General features: G+C 31.5%; 1 protein-coding gene across 1 annotated transcript; it reads left to right on the top strand.

Annotated features, from left to right (window-relative positions):
* Positions 1 to 9620: 9620 nt before the first annotated feature.
* On the top strand, positions 9621 to 20714 carry LOC139528591 (lysophospholipase D GDPD1-like). Its single transcript, XM_071324624.1, has 10 exons — positions 9621 to 9913; positions 11251 to 11293; positions 11875 to 12010; positions 12466 to 12511; positions 14116 to 14237; positions 14796 to 14885; positions 15736 to 15869; positions 16897 to 16959; positions 17642 to 17693; positions 18486 to 20714. Exons 1-10 carry the CDS (start codon positions 9766 to 9768, stop codon positions 18630 to 18632), a joined length of 981 nt encoding a protein of 326 aa, XP_071180725.1. The 5' UTR covers positions 9621 to 9765; the 3' UTR covers positions 18633 to 20714.
* The last annotated feature ends 2099 nt before the right edge of the window (positions 20715 to 22813 follow it).

Here is a 22813-nt window from a genome sequence, read left to right as displayed (position 1 = left end):
TATTTTTGTTGTTTAGAAATTGTATTAGTACTGTACCAAAACACTTGTGCAGTTAGGCTATATGAAAAAACGAAACACGATAAAACAGTTTGGATAGCGTCGTATCATGATACAAAGTGAATTCACTCGTATATATTAATTTGCTTCAATCTCCTTTAGTTTTATTACATGTTTTATGACAGCCCATAGTTTGTCCTTAAAACTATAAATACATACATAAGAAAATATGAACGAAGGGGATATCATGGATATAAGAGTTGTGAAAATCGTAAACTTTAAGTTGAATGTAGGACAGAAAGTCACAGGACAGTTAAGATATGAAACATATCCCCTTGTTTAGCTAAAGGTTAATGTAGATTATATTTTTTATTTAAAGAAAGTACATAGTGTATGTTGCAAGTGGTAAAAATTATTGGACGGGACTAACATATTTTGGTTTTCATTGTTATAATTTGAAAGTTGATTTTTGATTCCCATGAGTAAAAAGATGAATCTGTAAAGATAGGTATACACTTGATGCCTATTGAATCGACTATTGTCCAAATTTCACCAAATTCAACGAATAAGTTATAGATTGCTTCTATAGTAGCTCCTTCTTTGTGTTTGTTTGTTTAGTTGCACGTTGCTGAACATCCAGCAGTATATAACACATAAGTATATATATATTCTGTATTGGAGAACAAATTAAATGTGTGCAATATATATATGTAGGTTCTGCAACGTGTGTCGACCTCAGAGGCGGATTAAGGGGGGGGGGGCAGGGCGCCCGCCCCCCCCCCTTTTGAGAAAAAAAAATGGTTGATTACATAGGGAATCACTGAAGCGTGACGGGAGCGGGCCCCTCCTAGATCCGCCACTGGACCCGAAGGGCGCAAATTTTGAATGCCAAAAGAAAAACTACTGAATGCTGGTTGAGTGTCAACATTTTTCAACGGTCATTTATTCTTACATTAATGTAAGCAACAGGCCTAAAGGTGTTCAAATCTAAAAAAAAAATTATCAAGAAGGCAAATCAAAATAACAATTAAACAAAAAAATGCATCAACCATGATCCCGATTTTCATTAATAAAACAAGTTCAATTAGAAACAACTCCGAATTTCACAGGCGCTTTTATATCATTGTTTATAGTACTGTCATTAAAAGTTCTTGCAGGTAATCTACTTCTTTTATTCAAAAGTCTGAAAAGGTAAAAAAAAATCATTAATTTTAAGGAACAGAAAGGTTCTTTATTTTAGGAGCTAGCAGTATATGCCACATTATAGAAAATGAAGATCTACAATATATGACACAAATTGAACAATAAAAAAATCATACACTGGCCGGAAAATGTAGCGAACATATCTCAACCCTAAACTTTATTTGCGATAAATTGGGACAATTCCCAGTGGAAGACAGTAACCTCTGGAATACCACAAGGCTCTGAACTAGGTCCCCTACCTTTTGTGCTGTATGTAAATGATTTAACAGCAGAAGTAAATTTAGAAACCTAGTATATATATTTGCCGACGATACAAACATTAAGATTGATTTAAGATATTAAGCGAAGAGCAGTAGACACTATCAACTATGATTCGGTAAAATTATTAGTAAAATGAAAGAAAAACTTCATACGTTAAAAGAGTAAATAAGTAGTACCAGAAGTCTTTTACTCGAGTAATGGACTTATGGAAATACTCAGTACTGGCCGCCTTGAGAAGAACTTTTAAATACTGAACCGTTTGTTTGTTTAGTTGCACGTTGCTGAACATCCAGCAGTATATAACACATAAGTATATATTCTGTATCGGAGAACAAATTAAATGTGTGCAATATATATATATATGTAGGTTCTGCAACGTGTGTCGACCTCAGAGGCGGATTAAGGGGGGCAGGGGGCCCGCCCCCCCCCCCCTTTGAGAAAAAAAATTTGTTGATTATATAGGGAGTCACTGAAGCGTGACAGGAGCGGGCCCCCTCCTAGATCCGCCACTGGACCCGAAGGGCGCAAATTATGAATGCCAAAAAAAAACTACTGAATGCTGGTTGAGTGTCAACATTTTGAACGGTCATTTATTCTTACATTAATGTAAGCAACAGGCCTAAAGGTGTTCAAATCTAATAAAAAAAATTATCAAGAAGGCAAATCAAAATAACAATTTAACAAAAAAATGCATCAACCATGATCCCGATTTTCATTAATAAAACAAGTTCAATTAGAAACAACTCCGAATTTCACAGGCGCTTTTATATCATTGTTTATAGTACTTTCATTAAAAGTTCTTGCAGGTAATCTACTTCTTTTATTCAAAAATCTGAAACTGAGGTAAAAAAAATCATTAATTTTAAGGAACAGAAAGGTTCTTTATTTTAGGAGCTAGCAGTATATGCCACATGATAGAAAATGAAGATCTACAATATATGACACAAATTGAACAAGAAAAAAATCATAGTACACTGGCCTGAAAATGCAGCGAACATATCTCAACCCTAAACTTTATTTGCGATAAATTGGAACAATTCCCAGTGGAAGACAGTAACCTCTGGAATACCACAAGGCTCTGAACTAGGTCCCCTACCTTTTGTGCTGTATGTAAATGATTTAACAGCAGACGTAAATTTAGAAATCTAGTATATATATTTGCCGACGATACAAACATTAAGATTGATTTAGGATATTAAGCGAAGAGCAGTAGACACTATCAACTATGATTCGGTAAAATTATTAGTAAAATGAAAGAAAAACTTCATACGTTAAAAGAGTAAATAAGTAGTACCAGAAGTCTTTTACTCGAGTAATGGACTTATGGAAATACTCAGTACTGACCGCCTTGAGAAGAACTTTTAAATACTGAACCGTTTGTTTGTTTAGTTGCACGTTGCTGAACATCCAGCAGTATATAACACATAAGTATATATTCTGTATCGGAGAACAAATTAAATGTGTGCAATATATATATGTAGGTTCTGCAACTTGTGTCGACCTCAGAGGCGGATTAAGGGGGGCAGGGGGCCCGCCCCCCCCCCTTTGAGAAAAAAAATTGGTTGATTATATAGGGAGTCACTGAAGCGTGACAGGAGTGGGGCCCTCTTCTAGATCCGTCACTGGACCCGAAGGGCGCAAATTATGAATGCCAAAGAAAAACTACTGAATGCTGGTTGAGTGTCAACAGTTTTCAACGGTCATTTATTCTTACATTAATGTAAGCAACAGGCCTAAAGGTGTTCTAATAAAAAAAAATATCAAGAAGGCAAATCAAAATAACAATTAAACAAAAAAAAATGCATCAACCATGATCCCGATTTTCATTAATAAAACAAGTTCAATTAGAAACAACTCCGAATTTCACAGGCGCTTTTATATCATTGTTTATAGTACTGTTATTAAAAGTTCTTGCAGGTAATCTACTTCTTTTATTCAAAAATCTGAAAAGGTAAAAAAAAAATCATTTATTTTAAGGAACAGAAAGGTTCTTTATTTTAGGAGCTAGCAGTATATGCCACATGATAGAAAATGAAGATCTACAATATATGACACAAATTGAACAAGAAAAAATTCATACACTGGCCTGAAAATGCAGCGAACATATCTCAACCCTAAACTTTATTTGCGATAAATTGGGACAATTCCCAGTGGAAGACAGTAACCTCTGCAATACCACAAGGCTCTGAACTAGGTCCCCTACCTTTTGTGATGTATGCAAATGATTTAACAGCAGAAGTAAATTTAGAAACCTAGTATATATATTTGCCGACGATACAAACATTAAGATTGATTTAGGATATTAAGCGAAGAGCAGTAGACACTATCAACTATGATTCGGTAAAATTATTAGTAAAATGAAAGAAGAAACTTCATACGTTAAAAGAGTAAATAAGTAGTACCAGAAATCTTTTACTCGAGTAATGGACTTATGGAAATACTCAGTACTGACCGCCTTGAGAAGAATTTTTAAATACTGAACCGTTTGTTTGTTTAGTTGCATCGTTGCTGAACATCCAGCAGTATATAACACATAAGTATATATTCTGTATCGGAGAACAAATTAAAATGTGTGCAATATATATATGTAGGTCTGCAACGTGTGTCGATCTCAGAAGCGGATTGAGGGGGGGGGGGGCAAGGGGCCCGCCCCCCTTTTGAAAACAAAAATTGGTTGATTATATAGGGAATCACTGAAGCGTGACGGGAGTGGGGCCCTCTCCTAGATCCGCCACTGGACCCGAAGGGCGCAAATTATGAATGCCAAAGAAAAACTACTGAATGCTGGTTGAGTGTCAACATTTTTCAACGGTCATTTATTCTTACATTAATGTAAGCAACAGGCCTAAAGATGTTCAAATCTAATAAAAAAATTATCAAGAAGGCAAATCAAAATAACAATTAAAAAAAAATGCATCAACCATGAAACCATGATCCCGATTTTCATTAATAAAACAAGTTCAAGTAGAAACAACTCCGAATTTCACAGGCGCTTTTATGTCATTGTTTATAGTACTGTCATTAAAAGTTCTTGCAGGTAATCTACTTCTTTTATTCAAAAATCTGAAAAGGTAAAAAAAAAATCATTAATTTTAAGGAACAGAAATGTTCTTTATTTTAGGAGCTAGCAGTATATGCCACATGATAGAAAATGAAGATCAACAATATAAGACACAAATTCAACAAGAAAGAAATCATACACTGGCCTGAAAATGCGGAGAACATATCTCAACCCTAAACTTTATTTGCGATAAATTGGGACAATTCCCAGTGGAAGACAGTAACCTCTGGAATACCACAAGGCTCTGAACTAGGTCCCCTACCTTTTGTGCTGTATGTAAATGATTTAACAGCAGAAGTAAATTTAGAAACCTAGTATATATATTTGCCGACGATACAAACATTAAGATTGATTTGGGATATTAAGCGAAGAGCAGTAGACACTATCAACTATGATTCGGTAAAATTATTAGTAAAATGAAAGAAAAACTTCATACGTTAAAAGAGTAAATAAGTAGTACCAGAAGTCTTTTACTCGAGTAATGGACTTATGGAAATACTCAGTACTGACCGCCTTGAGAAGAACTTTTAAATACTGAACCGTTTGTTTGTTTAGTTGCACGTTGCTGAACATCCAGCAGTATATAACACATAAGTATATATTCTGTATCGGAGAACAAATTAAATGTGTGCAATATATATTTGTAGGTTCTGCAACGTGTGTCGATCTCAGAGGCGGATTAAGGGGGGCAGGGGGCCCGCCCCCCCCCCCCCTTTTTGAGAAAAAAAAATTGTTGATTATATAGAGAATCACTGAAGCGTGACGGGAGCGGGCCCCCTCCTAGATCCGCTTCTGGACCCGAAGGGCACAAATTATGAATGCCAAAAGAAAAACTGCTGAATACTGGTTGAGTGTCAACATTTTTCAACGGTCATTTATTCTTACATTAATGTAAGCAACAGGCCTAAAGGTGTTCAAATCTAATAAAAAAAATTATCAAGAAGGCAAATCAAAATAACAATTAAACAAAAAAATGCATCAACCATGATCCCGATTTTCATTAATAAAACAAGTTCAATTAGAAACAACTCCGAATTTCACAGGCGCTTTTATATCATTGTTTATAGTACTGTCATTAAAAGTTCTTGCAGGTAATCTACTTCTTTTATTCAAAAGTCTGAAAAGGTAAAAATAAAATCATTAATTTTAAGGAACAGAAAGGTTCTTTATTTTAGGAGCTAGCAGTATATACCACATGATAGAAAATGAAGATCTACAATATATGACACAAATTGAACAAGAAAAAAATCATACACTGGCCTGAAAATGCAGCGAACATATCTCAACCCTAAACTTTATTTGCGATAAATTGGGACAATTCCCAGTGGAAGACAGTAACCTCTGGAATACCACAAGGCTCTGAACTAGGTCCCCTACCTTTTGTGCTGTATGTAAATGATTTAAAGGCAGAAGTAAATTTAGAAACCTAGTATATATATTTGCCGACGATACAAACATTAAGATTGATTTAGGATATTAAGCGAAGAGCAGTAGACACTATCAACTATGATTCGGTAAAATTATTAGTAAAATGAAAGAAGAAACTTCATACGTTAATAAAAGAGTAAATAAGTAGTACCAGAAGTCTTTTAATCGAGTAATGGACTTATGGAAATACTCAGGACTGACCGCCTTGAGAAGAACTTTTAAATACTGAACCGTTTGTTTGTTTAGTTGCACGTTGCTGAACATCCAGCAGTATATAACACATAAGTATATATTCTGTATCGGAGAACAAATTAAATGTGTGCAATATATATATGTAGGTTCTGCAACTTCTGTCGATCTCAGAGGCGGATTAAGGGGGGCAGGCCCCCCCCCCCTTTTGGGAAACAAAATTGGTTGATTATATAGGGAATCACTGAAGCGTGACGGGAGCGGGCCTCCTCCTTGATCCGCCACTGGACCCGAAGGGCGCAAATTATGAATGCCAAAGAAAAACTACTGAATGCTGGTTGAGTGTCAACAGTTTTCAACGGTCATTTATTCTTACATTAATGTAAGCAACAGGCCTAAAGGTGTTCAAATCTAATAAAAAAAATATCAAGAAGGCAAATCAAAATAACAATTAAACAAAAAAATGCATCAACCATGATCCCGATTTTCATTAATAAAACAAGTTCAATTAGAAACAACTCCGAATTTCACAGGCGCTTTTATATCATTGTTTATACATGTTATAGTACTGTCATTAAAAGTTCTTGCAGGTAATCTACTTCTTTTATTCAAAAATCTGAAAAGGTAAAAAAAAAAATCATTAATTTTAAGGAACAGAAAGGTTCTTTATTTTAGGAGCTAGCAGTATATGCCACATGATAGAAAATGAAGATCTACAATATATGACACAAATTGAACAAGAAAAAAATCATACACTGGCCTGAAAATGCAGCGAACATATCTCAATCCTAAACTTTATTTGCGATAAATTGGGACAATTCCCAGTGGAAGACAGTAACCTCTGCAATACCACAAGGCTCTGAACTAGGTCCCCTACCTTTTGTGCTGTATGTAAATGATTTAACAGCAGAAGTAAATTTAGAAACCTAGTATATATATTTGCCGACGATACAAACATTAAGATTGATTTAAGATATTAAGCGAAGAGCAGTAGACACTATCAACTATGATTCGGTAAAACTATTAGTAAAATGAAAGAAAAACTTCATACGTTAAAAGAGTAAATAAGTAGTACCAGAAGTCTTTTACTCGAGTAATGGACTTATGGAAATACTCAGTACTGACCGCCTTGAGAAGAACTTTTAAATACTGAACCGTTTGTTTGTTTAGTTGCACGTTGCTGAACATCCAGCAGTATATAACACATAAGTATATATTCTGTATCGGAGAACAAATTAAATGTGTGCAATATATATATGTAGGTTCTGCAACGTGTGTCGACATCAGAGGCGGATTAAGGGGGGGGCAGGGGGCCCGCCCCCCCCCCTTTTGAGAAAAAAAATTTGGTTGATTATATAGGGAATCACTGAAGCGTGACGGGAGCGGGCCCCCTCCTAGATCCGCCACTGGACCCGAAGGGCGCAAATTATGAATGCCAAAAGAAAAACTACTGAATACTGGTTGTGTGTCAACATTTTTCAACGGTAATTTATTCTTACATTAATGTAAGCAACAGGCCTAAAGGTGTTCAAATCTAATAAAAAAAATGATCAAGAAGGCAAATAAAAATAACAAACAAAAAAATGCATCAACAAATGATCCCGATTTTCATTAATAAAACAAGTTCAATTAGAAACAACTCCGAATTTCACAGGCACTTTTATATCATTGTTTATAGTACTGTCATTAAAAGTTCTTGCAGGTAATCTACTTCTTTTATTCAAAAGTCTGAAAAGGTAAAAATAAAATCATTAATTTTAAGGAACAGAAATGTTCTTTATTTTAGGAGCTAGCAGTATATACCACATGATAGAAAATGAAGATCTACAATATATGACACAAATTGAACAAGAAAAAAATCATACACTGGCCTGAAAATGCAGCGAACATATCTCAACCCTAAACTTTATTTGCGATAAATTGGGACAATTCCCAGTGGAAGACAGTAACCTCTGGAATACCACAAGGCTCTGAACTAGGTCCCCTACCTTTTGTGCTGTATGTAAATGATTTAAAGGCAGAAGTAAATTTAGAAACCTAGTATATATATTTGCCGACGATACAAACATTAAGATTGATTTAGGATATTAAGCGAAGAGCAGTAGACACTATCAACTATGATTCGGTAAAATTATTAGTAAAATGAAAGAAAAACTTCATACATTAAAAGAGTAAATAAGTAGTACCAGAAGTCTTTTACTCGAGTAATGGACTTATGGAAATACTCAGTACTGACCGCCTTTAGAAGAACTTTTAAATACTGAACCGCTGAAGCATTCCTGTCATATCTAAAACCTTTGTGACTCAACCAGCTTGTACAAGCTCATTCTAGGGTTCAAATACAAAATATTTTTTTTTTTATGTGAAAAAGAGGACAATACAGATTGTTCCAAGTTAAGAGAAATGAATCTACTCTTATTGATTAAATAATCCATTAGCATCAGCCTAAAGGAGGATAAGGAGATACGAGATTGAGACATATACATCAGTAAATAAATTAGAAAAAAACAAAAATTACTGAAGACATGAATATCTTATGTATGTCGACTACAAAGTCTATATAACCGGAATACAAGATGTCAGTATTCATTTGCTGGAATTAATATAATTGAGTCTGATGAAGAGGAACCTATACCAAATAAAAAAAAGTAAGTAAGTAAGAATGAGCCAGTTAAAAAAACGTAATAAGACAAGAAATTAACAATAGGAAGGGAAAATTGCCCAATTTATAAATTTGTTTGGTAAGAATATTACCAAATGACGTATTCGTATCTCGGGTTTTAGAAAGGAGATCGGTCACTATTAATGTTGGCCTAGTAATTAAGAGTGGTTGAAATATTTAATTTGTATAAATGGTATGAAAAATCTAAATTGATAAACTTTGAAAGAAAAAATGTCTGCAGGTATGGCCTTGTAAACATGTCTATTAATTTGAGGTAAACCATAAATTATGATTCATTACAATATATAAAGGTATAATTCAGCAGCAGTAGTGGACAGTTTGTCCACATTGAAGTATCAATCACTTGACTCTGTCTCCCATACGAACATGAGCATTTTAGGCCAAAAAAAACTTAAAAGTTTTCAACACGTATTTTTGTACACGTCCAATAAAATTATCTTTGTAAGTTTAAACCAAGTTTAACCCACCATTTTCTTAGGGAAATGCCTTAACCAAGTTAGGAATGTGACAGTTGTTTCCCAATCTTTTCTTCTTTTTGGTATACAATATTCTATCGACATCCGATCGATGATTACATATTGTTCGTACCGTTGGTTGATAACGTTTCATTTTGTCAGTTTTTATGGACCCCCTTTTGAAAAAAAATGAATTTGCATCAGATCTTTCGTTTTGTCCCGTTAAATGTGTCTGTCGCGGTGCTCCACAAACGGAGGTTGATGAAGTTTCCTTGTTATGTTCCGTAAAAATAGCATAACCGTAATAGTTTTGTACTTTAGTGTATCATGAACTCTTTCTTGTGGAGTCCAGAAATCACATTTCTATTTTTAACATATGATTTGTTTTCCTTCTGTAGTCAAAATTTAGAACAAACGATGTCATTACAAAGTCCAACAAGAAGAAGAGTGACAGTTGTTTTATCTCAAAATTCATTTTATGATAACCGATGTTGATAGAAATTATCATAACCATGTCGGTTTTAGCAGTGATAGGAGGTTACATAGTAACCTCAGTGTTGTTACTGAAATTTCCTCAAATTTTACACAGGAAGAAAAACATAAAATTTAAACCGGTGCATATTAGCCATCGAGGGGGTATGCATATTTTATTTGTTATCATAAATATTCACTTTTTGTTTTGTATCTGTACAAACAATGTTCATTTTTTTGTTATTGTTAAACAATCATATTTCTTCTAACCTAAAAAGTCTTAAAATAATAAACAAGATCGATAGAGTGGTGATTGCTTAACGAAGCACTAGCACCACAAGAAGGCAGTATTGCGGCCACAAAAATAAGAAAATGTGGTATGATTGTAAATAAGTCTGCCATCGAACAGGGAACAAATGATTTGGTTGTTCAAAACTATCTACATGTAGGTCTTCATTGTAATTTGTATGGCCTATACTACTATAGTTGCTGACCACAGGTGAGGGGGGGTAGGAGGGTCCTGATCCCGAAAACCCGGGCTTAAAACACAAAATCCTGAGGTCCTGAGTTTAAATAAATTTAAATCCCGACATTCGAAAAAGAATTCCTGTATCCCGGTAGGGTCAATCCAAAAATCCTGAGCTTAAAAAACACCCAATACCAGAGTCCAGATAGATCCTATTCTCCCTCACAGGTGACCAGTGACCCTGATTTTCATAACTAAACTGTCCATGTAGTCGATCCCAATGTTTAACTGTTCACATGCTCAATCTGTTTGGTTGTGCTCTGTGTGTAAATATAATGTAACATTGTACACTCACATTGGTTTGAATTGGGACATAAAAAGGTATTCCAATAATCGCTATGTTGTAATCTGAAAGAAAAATAACACTATTACATTTGAGATTAATTTCATGCATTCCTTGTGTTCAAAGATAAATATTGAGATGATGGGAGGAACAAATTTTAAGAATTTAGATGACTTTTTCTCCTAACAAATGCCTAAAGTAATAATGAAAGAAATATATTACTTTGCTAGAGTTTTCCCTTATTTGTTTGTTTGTTTACCAGATAATGTGGATATACATTTATTACATTAAACTGGCTACATCATATCAAAAAAGCAAAGCTGTTAAATTATCAATTGTAGATTCACCAAATCTAGATTTATTTAAGGAATGACTGTAATATTTTTTCTGTCTATGAAGAAATAACATAAAAAATTTGGTGCACACTGAATAACGCGCGTAGCAGGTTATTTAACAGTGTGCAACACATTTTTTATGTTATTTCGAATAATTTAATTCTAAATTCCATTTTAAACCGTAGAAAACCATGAAAAAACGTTGATGACGTCCAATCACATGACTAAATTATGTCTATGGGCTGATAACAAAATAACGTCAGCTAATCAGAAAACGTGTTACATCCAAAATTAAATTATTATATTATATATTTATAGTTTGCCATGTACTCTTATGAATTTGATATTTTTATTACAGGAGCCGGAGAACACATAGAGAATACAATGACAGCATTTAAACAGTAAGTTTGTAGAAAACAGCTACCAGTACACGTATATGTCAATTCTTTTTATTTGTGTTGTAAGGTTGCTGTCTCATTAATGCGTAAAGCATGTTTCTCTTTCTCAACAATTAGAGAGGTCAAGCTATAGGATATCGGGTATCCATCCATGACACAATATCAGTACATTGTACATGCACAGTTAAAAAAGAAAAAGCAGCGCTTAGTTTTATTGCTGTTCTTCATCTCAAAGTCACGGTGTGGCCTTCAACACTGATAAAAAAAACCTGTCACCTCACTACAAGTTTACGAATTAGCCTAACAAATTTCATAATTGCTCAATTGAATATAGTCTGATGAGCAAAAAGGTGTATATATCTATTGCTTTCTATGGCTGTTATTTTCTTCTTACCTAGCCAAAATATCAGTCTTATTTTGGGGGTAGGTTAAAATTCTCTTAAAAGTCAAAAAAAAAATAATTAGGAAACATTAATTTTCCTTCTTGGTTCAATGAATTGTTGGATTATACATGTATTTGAGACTTAAATGTTTAAATTTATAAGTAAGAATGAAATGTAACTGTCCTTTTTACAATATTTCAGTGCTGCTTCCATTGGAACAGATATGTTAGAAATTGATTGTCATATCACCAAAGATGGTCAGGTGGTTGTATCACATGACAGTAGTCTTAAAAGAACATGCGAAACTGAGGGTCAAGTGTCAGATTTTAAGTATGAGGTTAGTTATATTTTTGGGCCTTAGGAATTTCTTAAGGACTATGTAAAAAAATAAGCAGATTTGGTATGATTGCAAATCAGACTACTATCCACCGGAGTTTAAATGACTAAGATATGACAACGATAAAGACCCATACTGTATAGTCAGCTATAAAAGGCACCAACACAGAAATTGTTATGAATGTGTAACAATTTAAATGAGAAAACTAATGACCTAATTTATAGCAATACTATTTATGAAAAAACAAATATGACAGTCATGAACCATAACTTTGGAAAGACACACAAAGAAAGTAGCAGGAGTAAACATGTTTGTAAGAACTGAACACTCCCCAACCTGGTGTAATAGTACAACATAAGAACAGACTGTAAAAATCAGTTACAAATTGGTAGCTATAGAGATTGGTAAGTTTTATCTATGTTTTATTTATAATGTCTGATTTAATATTTTTTAAGGAACTGCCACTCCTAAGTCAAGAACACAGATTAGATTTCTATCAAAGTAAGTATACCAAGATTTAAATTTATCTTTATCGTTACATAATTTATGTAGATAATCAATAAAATATTACAGTTATTTGGGTATTATAATGTATTATTAAAAACCAAGTCAATTAGTAACAGGTCACATTTAGTGATGCAGTTCAAGCTTGTCTATTTAAACATGTTCCAATTCCTAGATACTTGACATATATGTCAGAGGTGGAAATACAAAAGTAGAAATTAGCCAGACTTCTTAGTATTAATCTTGGAATAGGTCATGAAATGTCAACTGTAAAAAGTTCCAGATCTCAGTAAGCAAACTGACCAAACCACATCATTTTAACTTAAATCAGAGCTCTGCAATTATAAAAAAAAAATACTGTTTCAAACATAATGATTTTCTCAGTATTATATTTAATGGATTGCTTGTTGATTGTTTAACAACACATTTTAAGCAAGTGAACATGATTGTATAAGCCAGATCCTATGTTAATTCTCCTGAATACTCCAATAGGTGTGCTAACTTTTGTTTTTGTTATGTAGAGTTTTATTATTAATAGTGCAAAAGAGAAATTTTTTTAAAATTAGCAGAAAATATCCCAATTTTTGTTGAGCCTATTACTTTAGTCGAAAAAGCGAGACATAGCGATCCTACATTCCGTTGTCAGCGTCTGTGTCTTACACAAAAATTCACTCTGTGGTTAAAATTTTTGAAATTTTAATAACTTTCTTAAATTATCCTGGATTTCTACCAAACTTGGACAGAAGCTTGTTAATGATCATAAGATAGTATCCAGAAATAAATTTTGTAAAAATAAAAAACCTGTCTATCCATATTTTACTTATAGATGAAATTAGTTTTTCTGTCAGTTTACATAACATTCACTCTGTGTTTAAAGTTTTTGAAATTTTAATAACTTTCTTAAACCTTCCTGGATTTCTACTAAACATGAACAGAAGCTTATTTATGATCATAAGATAGTATCCAGAAATAAATTTAGTAAAAAATTAAAGAAAACTCCTGTTTATCCATATTTTTCTTATAAATGGACTTAGTTTTTCGATCAGTTAACATTACATTCACTGTGTGGTTATTTTTTTTTTTAATTTAATTACTTTCTTAAACTATCCTGGAATTGTACCAAACTTAGACAGAAGCTTGTTTATGATCAAAAGCTAGTAGCTAGAAGAAAATTTTGTAAAAATATATTTCCTGTTTTTCTGTATATTACTTCATTATGTACATAGTTTTCTTCCAGTTAACATTAACTACAAGCTGCAGTTAAAGTTCCTAAAACATTTATTACACTGAAGCTTCATATAGTAGGCGAGACACTGGGTTCCATGGAACCCTTACAATTTTTTTTCTTGTTGATTGAACATTCATGTAAGCACCAATTGCTTTCTTCAATCAATTTTTTCTTCTTCAATATTTGGAGTAAATTATTCATGTCTCATTTCAGTTGCATGAAAACAGAGCCAATTACTTATTCATAAAAATATTTGTTACTATAAAGTTCATAAGGTACATGTATATGATTTGAAGGTAAAATACTTGTCTGTTGGTGGGCTGTTCATTTGTTTGCATTAATCAGATATATTGATGACACTTTACTTTTCCAGCATTTACACTGAAGGGTGGAGAGGACAGAAGAATACCATTATTACGGGAAGTTTTTGAGGAGTTTCCTCACATGCCTATAAATATAGATATCAAAATAGATGATGATGAACTTATAGAGAAGGTAAAAACTAAACCATATTTTTAAAGAGCCGGTTCAATACATAGTTGATGGAGAGGAGGGGATATTTTGATGTTTATATGATGATTGCATATGTTTTGTGTGTTTATTGTAATATGAAGAATAAATCTTGATGATATATTTCAGAATTTCCATCAAGACTCAATTAACCACAGATATTTGCATCTTAAAAAAAAAAAAAAATGTGAAATATTGAGAGTCAAGTGCCTGTTCCATTAACATTGAATTTCAATTTTCCTTGTCAAGTTAAAAATAATCTATTACATAAAATTTGTAATTTCTAACAACCTAATTGAAATGTTTGACACTTACAACATGTGGTACACTTTGTCAGTGGAACAATGACTATGTTGACAGTTTTGATACAAAGTCAAATTAATGTTTCTTTTTAATTTTTTTTTTTTTTAAATAATACAGATATTACAATGTTATTTTTTGTTCATACAAGTGCAAGAGTTTCAGTCCTTTAGAATTTTCTCTATAAATAAATATAAGAAATCAAATTAACCAATTTATAGAGTTCTATCATATATTTTTCAGGTTAATAATTTGATAAAAGAATATAAGAGAGAACATTTAATAGCCTGGGGAAACAGGAGCAGTAAAGTCACACACAAATTATACACAATTGTAAGTACAAATAGTGACAGACAAATTATACACAATTGTAAGTACAAATATTATACACAATTGTAAGTACAAATAGTGCAAACTTAATGATTCTTAATATTGTGGCAATTGGAACCTGATGTGATGTAATTGGTATCTATACAATGATTGATTGATTGTTGGTTGATTAATGTCCAGTGTCAATTATTTTATTTGTCACTGAATGGCATATTCTTTTCCAATATATCTGGAAACAAAAATATTATGTGATAAAACTGCAAATAGACTGTAAAACTGTGGGTGTAGTGTATGCAATAAACAGTACAAAATGTGAAAAAATAACATATAAATATGTAGGACTGGGAAAAATTTGGTTGATTATATATATGGAATCACCGAAGCCTCTTAGGCAGTCAGTGGACCCCTATTTATGAAAAATTCTTGATCCGCCTCTGAGGACAAACAGTTTTCAAAAATTAGAACTAACAAAACCAGCAAACCACTTCATTCAACACAATGATGAAAATTTCAAAAGTCACTGCAATAGATAGAGTATTTGGCATAGTAAATCATCAAAACCAACAAAGCCTTTTGGGTTAAAAAACAAAAAAACTTTAGAGTCTGATGTACTGAACACTATGTATGAATGATAGTAAAAAGCAATAATTAAAAAAGAAAAAGCAATGTCATATGAACGTCATAGAAGATATTGAAATGTAATGTATCAAAGCAATGTAATTGTTGTTTTAATATTGTAATTTATACCAATGAAGATGGTCGCAATGGTGAAAACATATTGATACTTGTGTTACAGTTTTTATTATATTTTATATATATAGTAACACAGTGTCTAATAATTTCTTTTTTTCAGAATCCAGATATTCCATTAATTTTCTCCATGCAGAGAGTAATAATGCTGCTTGTGTTATTTTACACTGGGTTGCTCCCCTTTGTACCAATCAAAGAATCATTACTAGAGGTTGTCATGCCCAGTATAGTGTTTGAGTGAGTATGGACTGACAAACAGTATAAAATTGAGAATGGAAATGGGGAACATGTCAAAGAGACAACAACCCAACCAAAGAGCAGAAAACAGCTTAAAGGCCACCAATGGATATTCAACATACTGAGAAAATCCTCACCTTGAAGTGCCCTCATCTGGCCCCTAATTGAAAATGTGTACTAGTTCAGTGAAAATGAACGTCAAACTAAACGCCAAAACACATAAATGATCAAATTTTTTTTTTATACCAGACTTACAAAGGCCAGAGGCTCCTGACTTGGGACATGTGCAAAAAAAAGCAAAGAAATATAAAGTCTTTATGCCAAAAGTCTCAAGAATTAAAGTTAATATTTATTATTTCTCTGCTGAACTCTTTTATAGATTTTCTTTTTGCACTCTATTGATAGTTTCTTGTGTGCAAATTCTTATTTATACCCCAAAAAAAGTTGTGTATTTTATTAAATCATATATATATATATATATTGGTATTTACCAATTTTTGTGGATTGCTGAAAAGTTGTAATCTTAAGATTTTGAGAAATTCTTCATACAATATTGATACTAAACAAAAGTTATTTAAGGAATGACTGTAATATTTTTTCTGTCTATGAAGCAATCGAGAAATTACATAAAAAATGTGGTGCACACTGAATAACCGGTGTACGTTAATTTAAAGTGTGCACATCTTTGTTTTTATGTTCATAATGTTGTTTTGAATAGACAGAAGGTAAAAAAACTGCTGTCATTCCTTATAATTTAATTCTAAATTTGATTTAAAGCCTGGCAGGGTAAATCATGGAAAAAACGTTGATTACGTCATGATCACATGATAAAATTATGTCTATAAGCTGAAAGACAAAACACCTGTCAGCCAATCAGAAGATGCATTACATCCAAAATTTAATTATGTTTTGTTAAACACATAAATTTGTGGTTCACCTAAACTGAAGAAATATATCATATATGACAAGTAGTAACAAAAGATTAATATAAAATTCACTGTTTCTAGTTATCATGTTCTTATTTCAGCGACAGGAAGATTCCTGTGAAATTCAGTAGAGCCATGACATGTTTATTACGTACAGCTGATGTGTAAGTTGCATTACTTAAGTATAGTCTATAGGAAATAGTATGTGTCTGAAAAAAGCAATTAATTATTTACCCCTCACTCTAGGAATGAGGAATTTATAACAATCCCCCTGTCTGTCTGTCTGTTCATACATTTGTCCTTTTTTTCATCAAGTTTTTGGTCACATTTTCTCAGAAGCTGCTATTTTAAAATGAAAAAAAAATCAAAGTTGGTAATTGGGAAAAATAAAACAATTATAATCCAGAAGTGTTTTAAGGTCAACAAACGATATTAGAATGACAAATAATATCTATACAAAAGAGGTACGAAAGACACTAGACAGACATTCAAACTCGTAGATCAAAAGAAAACTGACAGTGCCATTGCTTATAAAGAAAAAGACAAACAGACAAATAATAGTACAGATGATGAAACATAGAAAACTAAAGACTAAGCAACACGAACCCCACCAAAAACTGGGGGTGAATTAATACAAATTGTTCAAGTTGGTTAATGGATTAGACATCTTGATTTACAGACGAGTGGAATAAAAATAATCAAAGTCAGATAGTTTTACTATTCTGTTATTCTTCACTCCTCAAATTTATTTAATGATTTCATGGGGAAAAGCCGGGCTGTTTTGTTTTCTTGCCTTCCCAATAGGATATTTCAAGCAGATAGATAATTTATATTAATTGATTACAGATTACTAATGAGTCCAGTATTATTTAATCATTTAAGAAGAAGAGGCATGCAGGTTAGTGTTATAATTTTAGATTTTGAAACAATTTTGTTCTTTCATGTTATTGCCTTTATCAGAAAAGTACAGATATCATATCTTAAAGTATAGTCCAAGTAAAGATATTTAAGAGGAACATATACTTGTAAGAAAACATTTAATACACCTGAAGAGAAAAAATACTCATTAAATTATTTTTATTATCTTGAATTTAACATTATTCAGTAAAAATCAATGATTAGAGAAAATCAAAGCATTGTACCTTAAAGAAGTGCCTATCTCAAATCATGTCACCTGTTTATTATTGATCCTACTCAAGACCATATGCAGAGATGAAAAAAACACAGAAAAAACTTACAAATCCACTTCAAACATATAAATCAAGATAAAAATAATTAGAGAATCACTGAAACTCCAAATGGTACAATGCCTAAGTAAAATGTGCTAGCTGTTAGCCATATTTTTTGTAATTGTGTCACTATTAACTAGGTATCCCATGCAATTAAACATGCAGCAGTAATATATATATTTCTACTTCAAAATTTGTCATTTGACATGTTTGATAAAAAAAAAAATAACTTTAAACCATGTATACATATTGTTGCGAAACTCTAATTATGCAAGTGGACCTGTATGCATAAAACTACATAAGTTAAGATTTGTTCCAAACGAACAGATTTTACTACATGTCTAATGGTAAATTTGTACTACGATTGCATTAATTAACATTAGTGGTTTAATGCATATGGGCCCTGATTACTAGCAAGTAATGCTTACAATTTTAGTGATGCTATATTATTTATTTTACAGACCTATTTGTGGGTTTTAAATGATGAGGAGGAATACACTAGGGCCTTCAGACTGGGAGCTGATGGTGTGATGACAGACTTTCCAACAAAACTTAAAGAATATTTAGACAGTCACCCTGAATATAAAACTCAGAAGTCAGATGTATAACATAGGGCTGTATAAGAATCAAATACTTTGTTTTTATCAAATGATATTTGCTTGAACCTAAAACACTTTAAATTTGGTGTAGTAAACAATATTTTGCTTGAAACAATAGGAATTTGTGGAACCAACCTTTTTTTTGCTTGAGACGAAATGTCTTTGATATACTGAACAATATTTTGCTTGAACCAAATTTTCTTTGTTGTAGTAATTTGTAAAGACACATTACATTTCATCATGATATTTTTTAACAATATTTTACATGTATATATAATGCATGTCTAAAATATTCATGTAAGCATAGTTTAAACGTTGCATTTGATAATCATTTAATTTATTTATTTTAATGTTTTGTCATCTAGTCTGAATTTGTCTGGTCTGAAAACAGCAATTGTAAATAGTCTTTCGACAGGAGCTAATGTGCTAGATATTGCTTGATCAGAACATGGAAGTTTTACGATTAGAAGATCATTATATTGTAAGGGGAGGGAATTTTTTCCTATTAACTTGCCAACACATAAAGGGGTATTTTGACATCTCAAAAATGAACTCATTTGAATTAAACATAATATGAATAAAGAAATTATAAAAATTTAAAATTAAATTTTACTTTAAAAATATTAAAAAGTGTGCTTGTCACAATATTGAAATAATTCTTATTACAAACAATGGATACAATTATCTAAATATTAGCAATATTTTGCTAATTATATAAAATACATGTAATAGTGGCATTGCCTCTGGACACTTTAATCTGATTACTTGCTGTTTGTTTTTACAGCTGTTAATTTTAATTTTTATAATCCTTTTGTGTATACTTATTTGACAAAATGATCATATGCAGTGGTTTTAAATTCTAAATGATCTGTCTATTTAAAGAAAGATGTTTCACAGTGACACATTTTTTTTTGCTTTTGTTTAACAAGGTGATTAATTACTTATCAATCTATTTAGTTAAAAGATCTTTCTTAAAAACTGAACAACACTAACATATGATTCTCACATTTTTTAAAATTATAGACTATAATTAGAGTATTCAAAAAAAGATCTGTAGGTCAAATAAATGATATAAAAACTTCGGAATAAATTACAAGCTTTGTATATTAAAAAAAGCAAGTGATATCAATATTTGAATTTTACAATTTATATTATTAAACACAAATCCTTATCTGGCACACCATAAAAGAACATGTAATTGAAATGTAATTCAAAAGTAATTGAGCATTACATGCTTTTTTCAATGTAATTAATTAAATTACCATTACATGTAATTAAAGAAATGCTCAATTACACATTACATTCAATTACATGGAAAATTGTAATGCATTACACTTAATTACCATTACATTTTAAATTACCCCATCCCTGCTGTTGTGCCAAACAATGTTTTTTTTTATATCAACTGTGTTGTAGCATATAATATAGATCTTCTCTGTTGCACAAAGTATTATTTTGCTTGAACTAATTTCTCTGTATTACCAAACAATATTTTGCTTGAAAAAAAAACTTCTTTGTTGCAGAAAACCATAGTAAGTTTGACCATAAATTTCTTTAATGTACTGACCAATATTTATATTGAATCAAAATTTTTATCTTTTTATATGTTATTTTTGTATCTGGCCAAATTTAAAAACATCCTTTTATTTCTCTTCGTGAACAAAGTGATAGCTCTAAATTGTATTGCCATTGGATACTTCTGTGTTTTTTCCATTATTACCCTGCAACGATTTTTCAATAATTTCCATAAAAGCATTTAGCCAATCAAAACCAAGTCTGACCACAATTATGATATCAAAATTTAGTAGTAATCAAAATTTTCATTGCATGTTAACTTTGTATGGGACCAAATTACAAAATACTAGTATTTATTTTATGATTTCCTCTATCAAAGCCCCTGCTGTGTGTTTTTCCATGGTTGCCCTGAAATGATTTTCAGATATTACCCTTAGACCATTCAGCCAATCAAATCCAAGTTATCAAAATTAAAATGTTCCATGATAACAAATGAGAATTTTTTTATTTTTTTTTTCCATCAATTTCATTATTTAGTTTAAAAAGCAAAGTATTTCCATGCATTGATTCAATCTTTTAAGAAGATTAGATTGAGGGGAAAAAAATAAAATAAAACCTTTAAAAAGGATTTGAACCAATAAATCATGAAATTAAATCTCTGAAAATATAAACAACTTTTACATTAAGGAGTTTTACTTAATGATAAGAGAATTAATCTGGATATATTCTTATTTTTATCATGTACTATGTGATGCTATGTCACAGTTACAACTGTATGTCAATTATGATGTCTGCATTTGATAAAAGATTATTTTTTTATATAATTTGTCACCACTACCACATTAGCATTAAACAGTTTCTTCTCTATATCTGTAGAAATCCAAAAAGGGTACATTACACACATTATAGTATTTTAGGGACGACATCAAAAGATCGATGTAGGATAAAAAACTTAAATCAAATAGTTTGGGGGTGGGGGGTCAACATTGCTGTAAGTTTTGTTAATCCAAAATCGATTTTACATATATCAATATAGGTAAATCAATTTTTCCCAAATTAAGTTAAGAAGGGGGGTAGAGGGGTCAGCGAAAAAACTATGTGAATTAAGTTTTTTATCCTACATTGAACTTTTGATGTCGTCCCTTAGTGAATGAACCATTTACAGTATTGAAATTTATCTATATCAATAATTTTGATTGATGCTTGAAATAGTATTTTTTTATGGCTTATTACCACATTGTCATAAAACATACTTCAACCACCTTAAGAGTTGAACATTGTATATATTATGGTACATCCTCCTGACATGGGCCTGTTATACATATTATCTGCAATACCCCACCTAAACCCATATTGACCAATCAAAACTTTTGTCATTGTTGTTTTTATAGTATATTGTTATTTATTTATTTATTGATATTGTACAAAAATAAAATTAAAATGAAGAATGTGTTTATTATTTAAAATACTAACAATTCATTATAATTTGTAAAGCACTTATTTTCTTGGTCTTCGTTAATACATGTATTTCAAATACCAAGAAATGAAGTATCGTAATTTTGCTTTCCTCAATCCTCAAAAGTTGAAATTGACAAAAATAAAATGAATTTAATTATAAAATTTAATACACGATAATTATACACATGGATTATAATGATACATTTGGTTCAATGTATAAGATGAATACTTTAGCTGTTCCTCTGTTTATAGTTTTGTTTATCAATAGTCAGAGAAATTAGAGTTGACAGGATAAAAATTGGAATACATTTCAAAACAAAAAATTGCTCATAAAATTTCATAATTTATAACCGTTTAACAAAAAACATTGCTACTTTATTGTCACCCATGTTTGTGAAAACGATTTCATCATTAACTTTATATTCGTCATATCTTACAGTGTACAAATTTTCAAATTAAAATTTCTCAAAGATTATCTGTGATATGTTGGAAGTACAGTCTGCAGCAATGCACACTGGGTAAATCCTAGTTCTCTACAAAATGTCAGTGAAGCCTTCATTAATTTAGAGGCTATTCCACGTCTCTGGTAATTCTTATCTGTCGACAAATGAAGAAAATGAACTGCTGTTTTAACACCAAAATGTTTAAAAACGTTCTTTTCCTCCCATTTGTGTGCCAGAAAAGTTCTGATCTTTTTCAGATTTTCATTTTGCAGTATTGCTGTGTCGTCTGCCTCATTTACTGTTACTATACACATGTTCAAACATCCTATGCTATCCAAAAAGTTTCTTTCAAAAACCAGATAAGACTATCCATGCCATCTTCTAAGGATAATTCTAAATGCATATCAGAGAGATGTAATGAATGGCTAATTCCTTTCAAAAAAAAAAAGAAAAAGAAATTAATTAGTAATTCCTATGCTTCATGTTTAGAAATGTTCGCAGTTTATTCTAAAGTATATATCAAAAAGTTGTTAAGGGTCTATTTTTTTTTAAACCATATGGTATAATAGTTATTCGTCTGCTTTATAGATCAGTTATTTAAAATATAAAACTAGCATTCAAATAGATGTTTTAAAGGAAAGCCAGGATTGTACAGTTACAAATACTTGAGAAAGATTATATTTTCCCTTTTTAAAATGTATTTACAAAGTGGTGTGCACATCTTCAGTGTATATGAAGCATTGTAGAAAATTTTAAAGTTCATGGAAAAATGAT

The sequence above is a fragment of the Mytilus edulis genome, chromosome 6 (assembly GCF_963676685.1).
Source record: "Mytilus edulis chromosome 6, xbMytEdul2.2, whole genome shotgun sequence".
Classification (NCBI taxonomy): domain Eukaryota; kingdom Metazoa; phylum Mollusca; class Bivalvia; order Mytilida; family Mytilidae; genus Mytilus; species Mytilus edulis.
Note: the sequence above shows the minus strand (reverse complement) of the source record. Positions and strands in the feature narration are given on the sequence as shown.